Source organism: Zophobas morio, unplaced genomic scaffold (assembly GCF_036711695.1).
Source record: "Zophobas morio isolate AGI-343-1 ecotype UQ-CSIRO unplaced genomic scaffold, CSIRO_AGI_Zmor_V1 ptg000022l, whole genome shotgun sequence".
NCBI lineage: Eukaryota > Metazoa > Arthropoda > Insecta > Coleoptera > Tenebrionidae > Zophobas > Zophobas morio.
The window spans coordinates 7,072,924-7,085,429 of record NW_026972127.1 but is presented as its reverse complement, the minus strand read 5'-3'; the positions used below and the strand labels follow the sequence as shown (position 1 = coordinate 7,085,429).

At 34.0% G+C, this 12,506-nt stretch overlaps 1 protein-coding gene across 10 annotated transcripts in view; it reads right to left on the bottom strand.

Annotated features, from left to right (window-relative positions):
* LOC135133657 (TLD domain-containing protein 2) overlaps window positions 1–12,506 on the bottom strand; it is a 213,917-nt gene that overhangs the window by 101,590 nt on the left and 99,821 nt on the right. For 2 of the 10 annotated variants that reach the window (XM_064062112.1, XM_064062115.1), the window contains exon 1: window positions 563–1,089. The exons of 2 other annotated variants lie outside the window; for them this stretch is intronic. In XM_064062112.1, the coding sequence (XP_063918182.1) occupies window positions 563–810 (248 nt within the window). In that variant the 5' untranslated portion in view covers window positions 811–1,089. Of the gene's footprint in view, window positions 1–562; window positions 1,090–10,732; window positions 10,793–12,506 lie in introns of those variants that run through there. 6 more of the 10 variants (XM_064062114.1, XM_064062116.1, XM_064062120.1 and 3 more) reach the window with 5 other exon arrangements.

Here is a 12,506-nt window from a genome sequence, read left to right as displayed (position 1 = left end):
CAGCAAACTAAGGAGTTGTGCTTTTTAATATTTTTTTTTAAGTTAGCAAATCTTAATTGATGATTTGTGTTTCTGAAGATCAATCTGTGACAATTGTTCGAAACACGAATCGTATAGAGATGGAATATAGTGATAGTGATTAATTATCTGCCCCAGTGCAGATATTTAACTGTGCAAGAAAAATTCCTGTTAATTATGATTAGTTTAAAGAGTGAATTGATAAAATAGTCATAACATAGTAATGTTGTATAACATTTAAAACAATGGTTTGATTCGTTAACCGGCGATAAGATAAACTTTATTATGTATAGAAAATTTCCATTAAATTGAACCTATTAATTAAAACTCGTTTGGCAAAATTACCATCAAAATAAACCACGCCAGGTAAAGTGAACCGGATTTGTCGCTTTGAAGGCTCGACAAATCCAAAATAAGATCAAATCGGAAAAAATCCAAGACCATCGACTGGCGAAATTCCTCACCACCGCAACAATGAGTATCAATCGAAATGGGTGCGGTACGGATCGAAAGCTCGCCATGAACGTGCAACACTTCCGTGTACCTGGGCCACGGTTGTCCCCCGAAGATATTCCACCAGGAAGGCCTCTTCTGGCGGGCCTCCGGCGGCGAGCCGGGCTCGACCACCCCCTTCCGCCTCTTCCTTTCGAACTTGATCGCGTGCCACGACTTCCTCCTGCTCTTCTTGTCGACGACGATGTCGGGCACCTCCTCCTCGATGGTGTTCCAGCTGGGATCTTCGATCCAGGGGTCCTTCTCGTGGACCACCTGCAGGACCTCCGAATTCATCATGGCTATTTACATCGCTTGTGCAACTGTAACGGCACAAAGGTACTTTCACACGATTATCCGCGCGGAACGGTTTCTGCTGGTAACTCTCTCTCCTGTGGCACTACACTCGAAGATGGTCACAGACTGAAGTGTGAGATCCGAGATGCAGTCACCGGGTAACAACACTGTTTGTCTGTATGACGGCGGCGCTCCACTTTACTCGGACAGCAGTCTGACGAACTATCCTGCTGACTATTCCACGGTGCACTAACCTGCTGGGTATGAACTGCTGCTATCGTTTCGCTAGCTGCTGCAGCCACTACTTTCACGCGGCTCCCCAGCACGGCGCTTTGTGGATAAACAACGGGTATTTTTAAACATCGCAAATTGCCGATATGTGGGCTTGTTGAATGCAAATTCTGGTGTAAGAAGTTATTAATGGTTTTATGGACGCAACCGTCACCCTGCTACCATTCTCAATGACGAGTTGCCTAAAGCGGTTGAGGCTGTTCCAGATCTGCCAGGCTCGTTTATTTTCTTCAATTACTCACAAACACACGCGACGGTAATAAAATCATCTCCATCGATAAGGGTGGTACTCAAAGCCAGCAAAACTGGTTCAAATCTTATATTTTTGGTAACCTTACAAGAGCTCGTCGAGGACATTCTGCGAACTTTATTCAGGGTTTAACCCTGTTGGGTTACACGTGTGTAGGGTGTGTTACGTGCAACCAGTTTAGCAATTGTTTGCATTGTTCTCTAAGGAGTGCGTCGCCGCTTTCATCACCTTGTCTACCCTTGTATTAACAAGACTGGCCCAAATGATGTAGGGTCACCACAAGGATAATAGATCTTAAAAGCGTCCTGTCGATGGTTTTGTTCACACCGGATACAACACACTCGAGAGAAATAAAAATAAAACCTGAACATTTATAAATCGCATAGTGGTACCGTCATTGATATTTTGACTTGCAAATATTAAAAATTATCGTACCGCTGAACAAAATGAGGCTCCTGAGGTTCGCACATTATGTTAATTTTAGTGCGCAAATCGTATACAGGGTGTTTCGTCCAAACTGATCGAAACTTGCAGGAATTATTATTTACAAAGATCATAAAAGGATCGAAACAACTTTCCTTTTTAGACGGAGCTGCTTTTTTTGAGGAGATTGTTGCCACAATACACTCATGTGAAAACTAATAGAACTATCGTAAAAGCGTTTGAAATGTTGAAACGTCATGTTGAAATTAAGCGATATAATTTGTAAGTTTAATTGACAATACAAACGATGAGGTGACCCTGGAAAGAAAAACACGTAGGCGTTGTGTCAAATTTGCTTTATAACTTCGGTGAATCTCAGGGTCACCATGCCAAACAAATGATTTTCTTTGTTACGCTATAAAATTCCACGAGAATTACAGCAAATTCCGAAAAATTCTTTGCACTTCTTTGAAAGTATAAAACACCACAGACCCCGAGATTCTTTGGAGTTCTTTAGAAAAATTAAATATCAGAGATCCCTGAGATTCTGTCGGCTTCTTTGAAAAAAAATAAATATCAGTGATTTCCAAGATTTTTTCCAGGAAGGAAATAAAATACCAGGGATCCTTGAGATTTTTTTGGATTCTAAAAAAAATAAATCATCAGAAGTTCCCGAGATTCGTTCGGCCTCAAAAAATAAAATATCATGGATCTCAGACATTTTTTCGACTTCACATAAAATATCATGGATCCCCGAGATTATTTGGACTTCTTTAAAAATATAAAGCATCAGGGACTCCCAAGATTCTTTCGACTTTTTTTTTAAATAAAACACCAGGGACCCTCAAGATTCCTTGAATTTTTTTATTAAAAAAGTATATCAGGGATCCTTGAGATTCTTCGCCAAGCATTCCCGCGATTCTTTCAAGTTCTTAAAAAAAAGTAATAAAAATAAGAGTTCCCGAAATTTGTCGGACTTCTTTGAAAAAATAAAATATCAGGCACCCCCAACATGGACTTCTTTAAAAAATTAATTACTAGAGGTTCCCGAGATTATTTCGGCTTCCTAAAAAAATAAATATCAGCGACTTCCAGGAATCTCTCCATACCTTTAAAAAATAAAACACCAGCGTTCCCCCAGATTCTTAAGGAAAACACTACTCTTCGAATTTTTTTTCGAAAAAACAAAAACACAAGGAACCCCCAAGATTTTTTGGACTTTCTTTAAAACATAAAATACCGTGGATTCCCGTGATTCTTTGGACTTCTTTGAAAATATGAAACATCAGGAACTCCCAAGATTCTTTGAACTTAAAAAAAAATAAAGCAGTAGAGGACCTCTTTAAAAAAATAACATATCATGAATTTCAGAGATTATTTGGACTTCTTTAAAAGTATAAAACACCTCAGAGACCTCCAAGATTTTTTAGATTTCTCAAAAAAATGAAACACCAAGAATTCCCGAGATTCTTTGGAAATATAAAACATCAGGAAGTTCCACGATTCTTTGGGCCTCTTTCAAAAAATAAAAATCATGAATTCCAAAGAATATCTGGACTTCTTTAAAAGTATAAGGCACCTCACGGACCTCCAAGATTCTTTAGACTTCTTCGAAAAAATAAAAACACCAGGGACCCTCAAAATTTTTTGGACTTCCTTAAAAACATTTACTACTATGGATGTCCGATATTATTTGGAATTCTTAAAAAAATAAAGCACCAAGAATTCCCGAGTTTCTTTGGACTTCCTTGAATAAATCGTCAAGCATTCCCGAGAATCTTTCAAGTTCTTAAAAAAATAATAATAATAAAACACCAAGAATTTCCAAAATTTTTTAGATTTCTTTGAAAAAATAAAACATCAGGTACCCCAATATTCTATGATTTCTTTAAAAAAATAAATTACAAGAGGTTCCCGAGACTATTTCGGCTTCTTTAAAAATTTTAATATCAGTGATTTCCAAAATTCTTTCTAGGATTTTGAAGAAAATAAAATACCAGGGTTCCCGAGAATCATCCGATCTCCGTTTTCTTCAAAAAAATACAAAAGAAGGACTCCGAGATTCTTTAGACTTCTTTAAAAAATTAAATGTCATGGATAATAGAGATTATTTGGACTTCTTTAAAAAAATAAAACAAAAGAGGCCGTTAACATTCTTTCCAGTTCTTTAAAGAATTAAAACACCACGGGACCCAAGATTCCTTCGACTTCTTCGAAAAATAAAAACACCAGGGATCCCCAAGATTTTTTGGACTTCCTTAAAAACATAAAATACCATGGATTCCCAAGATTATTTGGACTTCTTTAAAAATATAAACGATTAGGCACCGCTAAGATTCTTTCGACTTCATTAAAAAAATAAAACACCTAGAATTCCCGAGATTTGGACTTCTGCGAAAATATAAAAAACCAGGGACCGACAAGATTTCTTGGATTTTTTTTATTAAAAATATATGTATCAGGGACCGTTGAGATTCTTTCGGCTTCTTTAAAAAAATAAATCGCCAAGCATTCCCAAGATTCTTTCAAGTTCTTAAAAAATATACCTATATAATAAAACACCAAGAATTTTCGAGATTTTTTGGACCTTTTTTGAAAAAATAAAACATTAGGGACTCCAATATTTTATATTTTAGATAAAAAAATTAATTACTACAGATTTCCTAGACAATTTCGGCTTCTAAAAAAGAAATATATATGAGTGATTTCCAAAATTTTCTCCACGACTATGAAGGAAATAAAGTACCAAGGGTCCCCGAGATTCTTTGGCCTTGTTTTAAAAAGTGACCACTGGGGACGGCAAGGTTCTTTCTAGTTCTTTAAAGAAATTAAAACACCAGGAATCCTCGAGATTCTTGTTACTTCTTTAAAGAAATAAGACACCAATGGTTCCCGAGATCCTTTGGACTTCTTTAAAAATATAAAACACCAAGGATTCCCGTGATTCTCTAGACTCTTTTGAAAAAAATAAAAGTACCAATGAACCCCAAGATTTTTTGGACTTCCTTAAAAACATAAAATATCATTGATCTCCGACATTATTTGGATTTCTTTAAACAAATAAAACACCAAGGATTCTTTAGACTCCTTTGAAGAAATAAAAACCACCAAGGAATACCAAGACTTTTTGGACTTCCTTAAAGACATAAAAGATAATGGATTCTCGACATTATTTGACTTCCTTAAAAGTATAAAACATCAGGGACTCCCAAGACTGTTTCGACTTCTTTAAACAAATAAAATACCAAGAACTGCCGAGATTCTTTGGACTTCTTTGAAAATATAAAACATCAGGAATTTCCAAGATTCTTTGGACTTCTTTAAAAATATAAAACACGAAAAACCCCCAAGATTCTTTTAAGTTTTTAAAAAAGGATTCCCGTGATTCTCTAGACTCTTTTGTAAAAAGAAAAACACTAAGAAACCCCAAGATTTTTTGGAGTTCTTTAAACAAATAAAACACCAAGGATTCCCGTGATTCTTCAGACTCATATGAAAATATAAAAACACCAAGGAAGCCCAATATTTTTAGACTTCTTTAAACAAATAAAATACTAAGAACTGTCGAAATTCTTTGGACTTCTTTGAAAATATAAAACATCAGGAATTTTCAAAATTCTTTGGACTTCTTTAAAAATATAAAACCCGAAAAACCCCCAAGATTCTTTTAAGTTTTTAAAAAGGGATTCCCGTGATTCTCTAGACTCTTTTGTAAAAAGAAAAACACTAAGGAACCCCAAGATTTTTTGGAGTTCTTTAAACAAATAAAGCACCAAGGATTCCCGTGATTCTTCAGACTCCTATGAAAATATAAAAACACCAAGGAACCCCAATATTTTTAGACTTCTTTAAACAAATAAAATACCAAGAACTGCCGAAATTCTTTGGACTTCTTCGAAAATATAAAACCTCAAGAATTTTTTGGACTTTTTATAAAAAAATATATATCAGGGATCCCTGAAATTCTTTCGGCTTCTTTCATAAAATAAATCCCCAAGCATTGCCGAGATTTTTTCAAGTTCCTAAAAAAAATAATAATAAAACACCAAGAATTCCCAAGATTTTTGGAATTAAAAAAAAAATAATTACTAGAGGTTCCCGAGATTACTTCGGCTTCTGAAAAAAAAAAAAAAAATAAATAAATATCACTGACTTCGAAGATTCTCCCCAGAACTTTAAAAAGATAAAACACCAGGGATCCCCGAGATTCTTTCGGACTCGAAAAAAATAAATCATCAAAGTTCTCAAGATTCATTCCGCATTTTTAAAAAAGTAAAACGCCAAGATTATTTATAATTCTCTAAAAAAATTAAAACACCAGGAATCCTCGAGATTTTTGAGTTCATTTTAGAAATAAAACACCAGGGATTCTCGAAATTCACTCGACTTCCGACTTCTTCAAAAAATAAATAAATAAATAAATAAAACACCAAGGACGCCCCAGATCCTTTGGACTTCCTTAAAAATATAAAATACGATGAATCCTTGAGATTATTTGGATTTCTTTAGAAATATAAAACACCAAAGACCTTAGACTTTTATACATAAACATGATATTTTTAACTGTATTGTCACACAATAAAAAAGGCGGATCTATAGATTTTTGAGTTTTTCCTTTAAGTATCTATTAAAATTTCACAAAATAAATTCAAAATTAGCGTAAATGTTCCCCACGGCATCCACGGGATGTATGAATTTTTGAGAAAAGAAAATTAGTAGAATGATTGGTTTTAACCGTTAAAAAAATACAAACCACAGATTGAAGCATATTAAAAAAATTACGCTGAAGTCGTAACAACAGCATGTACTGAATTAAGATTTCCATGAACGTGAAAACTGACTCACTTCGACGCAATTACAATTCAATTAACACAAGTTTCTACGATTTTTAAAATCGGAAACTGCCGATACGTGGGAGCGTTTAATGGAAGTTCTCGGTAGAAAATCATTTATTCCTCCAACTCCACCCCGGCTTCTCAAGGATGAACGATAATCGTATAAACAAATAACCCACGTAGACAACAGTGTTTTTGTTTATTTAAATTTTATTAACTTTCGATTAGAACGGCCTAGACGTCAACTTTTTATTGACATTGGAAGCACATGATTGAGTCCGCATGTTAGGCGAATTGTTTGAAAGTACAATTACTGTCCAACAGAAAAGGAAAATAACAAACAGTAGCGCCAATTAAACAACGCCAGAGGCGTTCTTTAATATACTGAGTGTCGCAAAACAAAGTTCAAGCACCATATATAATCCACGATACGTGGAAACGAGTTACCGACTTTGCAGATTAGACTCACCTAAAACTTTACTCTTTTCGCCACTTATCTTGCTATATTTATATCCCGGCCGGAATTGACTTTAGCTGAATCAGATTAGTTGCGAAAAATCTGGAATATTTTTTTAAAGGTGGATTTAATTCAATTTTACTGGCAGAATTTTATTTAGGACGCGGCCGCCCTGAATAACTTTGTTGCTAACTTTAATAATTCAATTCTGGGGGTAGGTATGCTGAAAAAACAACTTCTATATGCTAGAACTGGGCGGAAGAAACTCGAGTGTAAAGTTATAGGTCTATCGAATTATTGCGGACGAGGTCGTGTCCGGATATTATCGACTAATTGACATCTAAATATGTTGAAACGGTTTAGATAACTGTTTTCCTTTAATCAACTGCATTCTTGACGTCATTATATTTGATCAATGCCGTGTTAAAAAATGGAGACGGAACTGAAGATAGAATGAAGTGGTTCTTCGCTTCTGGGAGACCGTAAAGCAGAAATTCTTGAGTTTCGCCTAGCAACAAATGCGTTTTTATTGTGAAAAAATAAATTATGTTTGACATTAAAGAACGACGGGATTGCGACACATAATGCTCACACTAGCTATTATACCAATTTTCCATTAGTTACGGATCAGACAAAGTCAAACAGACAAACCTTAATTTAAAACGTGTTACGTTTTTCGCCATTTAAAATACAAGTAGAGGAATTTCACTATAGCAAGGTTTATTACAGCATTCATAAATACTGCAGGTTGTTTATAAGTGTTACATGATTGTCTACACGCGCATGGATTTATTGTGTTTTTTAACGACTCCGTAATTGTTCACTTGTTTCAACAAATGTTATATTATTTAATTGATTTTTTTATTAACTGCGGTCGCCCTAGTTTTGATATTTTAACGGTGTAGATATTTTTGGTATCAAAAAAAAAAAAAAAAAGAAAAGAGAAACTTTCTGTCAAAATCGATGCACAACGTAGATCTCCTTGTAACAATAACGATCAATCAAGTTTTACTGCATAAGCCGACATTGATAAATGTAATCAAATATATTACGATTATTAACGAAACAAACTCTATTGGTTTCTGTAATAACTACTCATAATAAAGATTAGGAGAAATGTCATATTCCACGGCAATTTAGCAGGACAATATTAACTTTATTTGAGGCGTTGCAGTGAACTAGTTGCAATATCTAATCTATAAATAATTATTTTACTTTAATCAATCGCTAATATATTTCGTGAAAATGCTCGAAAAATGAAACGCGGGTTTTTAAAAAAAAATTTGACACCAGAATTCCACAGTTAATCGTGCCACAAAAAAATAACGGCTTCTATACAATTAAAATTATTTTAACAGTGGTTTCCATACCGTATAATAACCCTAAAAACAAAAAACCTTGTTTCAATTTTCTAGTCTTGCTCTACTTCCGTGTTTGATTGTCACGACTGCGTTCCACAGGAACATGTGTTTACAAAATTCAAAAAGAAAGATAATGTAAATATATGTAAATACCGAACATAATTCTACACATTAATGGCTATCAAACCGTTTTATTTTTATTTTATTTAAATCAGAACAAATTAAGCATACGTGAATTGATAAACCAACGGCAGCTAAAGCTACCAAAATAAATACTTTCGTTATTTATATAGCCAAAACAAAAAGAACGCTAAACAAACTGCCTTTATTTATTTCGCTTCAGCTTTTATTTTACTTTTTAGTGCTAATCAAAAATTCTCTCCAGAGAAATAAATAAATGACGAAGTCGCGTCCAATTACTAAATGACAACCCTAAAAACATCCGCTCTTATAAACATTATATTTAGGAATTGTTTTAACGACAAACATCCCGTTTTCGTTTCTTTTTTTGCAAAAATTCCATATTACATTATTCCGAGTGATGAATCACGAACCGCTAAAAAAAACAAGGGGGATTCATAGCCTAATACTAGCTTAAGTAGATTAAAATTGATATTTTAAACCGCGTTTCCACCGAAACAGTATCAGTGTAGTGGAGATAAAGTGTTTACACATCCAAATTAACGAAGTTCGAGTTAAAAACAAAAATAAGTCTGTATCACTAATTAAACCTCCGTCTGTGTTTTGAACGGAAAATAAACGCTGATCAGGATGTAACAAAGTGGAAGATAATTTTAAAACCTACGACACAATGACATCAGCTACCGGAAAATTCAAGTCGGTGTTGTTCCGGTAGTAAAAACAAATCGCCAATAATTTTCGTTTTTCGCATTTTTATAGGCACATTCGCACATCATAAAAATTTATTATCATAACAAAAATCGGAATTTCGCAGTTATTTGCTGCATTATCACGCGGAGTCTCTTTTACATTTTGTAAAAATTTACGGAGCAATAAATGTCGCTCGTCGACATTTGTAACATTTCCTGAAATGTGGAATTACGTTTATTACCACATTAAATTTATTAAAAAAAAAAAAAACAACAAAACAAGGTAATTTATTAAATCCTCACGAATCAAATAAGGATGATTGTTATTTACATCATAACAAAATGACGACATCACTTTGAGATTCTATTAATAAAGAAAAGGTAAATACCCAGACAAAGGAGTCCAAAGTTCCGGAAATAGGCTCCGTTTTTTTTGTTGATGCTAGATTCGGGGATTTTTGTGTGGAAAATGAGATTTCACAAGCAGATAACTCCGGCGGTGGGTTTGGAAGAAAATTAAGCGTGTTTAATTAAATTTTCCGTTATCGTGCGGCACGTGCTAACTCGGATTAAATTTATCTTGTCACATGAACATTCTTCTCATTGAAGTAACCAAATAATTCGCGCGTATTAAATCCACAAAATTATTCACTTTTACTACGCTCGTCACCGCGTGTAATCATTGCCCGAAGCAGGACTTCCTGTTTTTCATTCTTCGCGCAAAATTCGATACCATCTCTAATTAAAATGCGACGTATATTTTGGCTTTAATTACGTTTTTAATTTAGAACGCGGATCATCCGTTTTTGTAAATGCTGAATTGTTACAACAATCAGATTAGCCTACTTTGTCGAGCGACCAGTGCGTTGACATCCACCTTCGGAAAAAAATTGTTCAAGGCGCAATTAATAAACCTCTTAGCATCCTTGGCTAAAAGGTGATCATTGTCAAACATCTGTGTTGCGCTGAGCAATCCGATTCCATTTTTATGAGGCGTTCAATCTCGATCGAAAACAGAGCTTTTAACTCCATTGTTATTTTCGCAAACATCATGACAAGAAAAAAGGCCGTTTGAAAGCCATTAAGGCTTGTCGTGCTATATTTAGAACCGGCAGACGCATCGGAATGTTTATTTATTAGCGACCTGCATTTACATCGATGATGGTCAGCCGCAAGTGTTGAGAGTAATGCAATATCCGAAAGGTGGGAAATTATTCATAGTGCAACATTACCACACCTGTTAGAAATCGAAAAAGATATCTTCATATGTTTGAAGTACGCAGTATTTGCAATTGAAATTTAAATTTTGACGTTGGCGTGACGGAAAAATTAACCCCACGTATTGACTAGACGTGAAAGGAGCTAACATTTGATTATGTTAAATACTCGAATATTTCTTAGTCATGCTGTTTTCAATTTAGTAGGTCCGACGGGTGGTGGTGTTGAAATATTGGTATTGTTAAAAAAAATGTACGTACCATATAACGTGATTGACAACTTCGACCATTCTGACATGAATGCACTACACTGTAATAAATGTTATCGACAGGAGTCGATTACTGAGTGGCTTTAAATGGTACTTGCAGAAAATAATAAAGCGGATCACACCTACTTATCTTATAAGCTGATACGAATTCTTAATATTAGATTTGAAATGAGTCGAGAGATTGTTTATTAAAAACACTTGAACGCACTTCGCATTTTTGCTAAATTAAAAATATAGTTCCAAACTGGTACTGGCGATAACAAGAATATGTAAAAAAATAAACGGGGCGACGAAAGGCGGTAAAAACAAACTATGATCCAATCTGGATTTTACGTAAAATTAGATTAGACAAAAATAGAGAGCTTAAAATACGAAAAATATGTTATAAATTTCTGTGTTTATCACGAAGTTTGAAGCAAATATTACATAATTGAAAAGTGTAGTGTTGCTGTCAACTGTATGCACATTTGTCAAGTACCAGCTTCATTTGTACCACTTTCTGCAAAATTATGTGTACAAGTTGGTACAGAGCACGCATTTGTACAAGTTTTTAAAAAACTTGTAGTCCTTAGACGCGAAAAAATTCAGTTTCTCTCCGGCCTGTCACAAATAACTTGGAAGAAAACTTGTATACATATTCCACCTGTTTTAGCTTTTGTTGCAATAGTTTCAAAATTTTTCAAGTTTTATTTTTTAACCGACACTCAAAATAGTTTCGCTGATTTTTTTTTTCGTAAATAAATAATTGAAATTAAAATTATAACATGTTTTAAACTATTTGTACCGACCTAACATCCCATAATTGTATTTCCTTTCTCTTATCTTTAATTAACAATTTAAAAAGTAAAAGTGGTTTTATAAATAGCATCATTAATATGGATGTCCAGTGTGAATTATTACAATAATTTGTAACTCTAATTTACAATGCATGAATATGATACTCACTGTATCTCTACAAACCAAGTCTAAAATAAAACCGTAAATAAATTTTAAATAGCTAAATTTGTGCGGCTGGCGCCATTAACAAAATGTAGAAACCGACACATTTATTATTGCAATATTTCGGTTTCAAAATTTCGGGAAAGGAATCTAAATATTACAGGAACGTAATTTTTTCACAATTTTATTTTTAAATTTTTAAAAAAGTGCCTTTTAGTGTCGTACAATACCTGGTTATTTTAGTGACGAATTGCTTCCGCGTTGCTCCTCGAATTAGATCTGAGTTATTCAGTAGTTAAGATTACATACAGCAGGAGCTAATTAATTCTACCGAGGTGTCAAGACAATCGTTTTATAAATATGAAACGTGAAGTGAAACAAGTTACCGGTTTAAAAATTACGGACAGCGACGAATGCTTTCTAGAATTCTGCAATCATCCCAACAGAAACTGTAAAATCGAAGATGTTTGTTCATGTTTTAGTTAATTAAAAAAAAAAAAAAAATGCGAACTATTTTCAATATTTCGAACATACAAAAGAAACCTAGTTTGCATTGGAAATTTTGTTATCAGTTTCCGTTTAATATATACACAGAAAAAATACACCCACATCCTTAATTTTGATAATAACATAAAATATCACACCGCAACGATAACATGAATTTGGTTATGCAAAAATGCAATCTGCCTGTAAAACATTCAAGTCGACAAGAAAAAACCTTTGTTCCGGAGTATCACATCAGTAGCTTGATTTTAGTCAAACTGGAGATAATAAAATCATGTTCTTAAAAATGTTTTGATCTAGATCGAAAACCGCTTTCGCGCAAA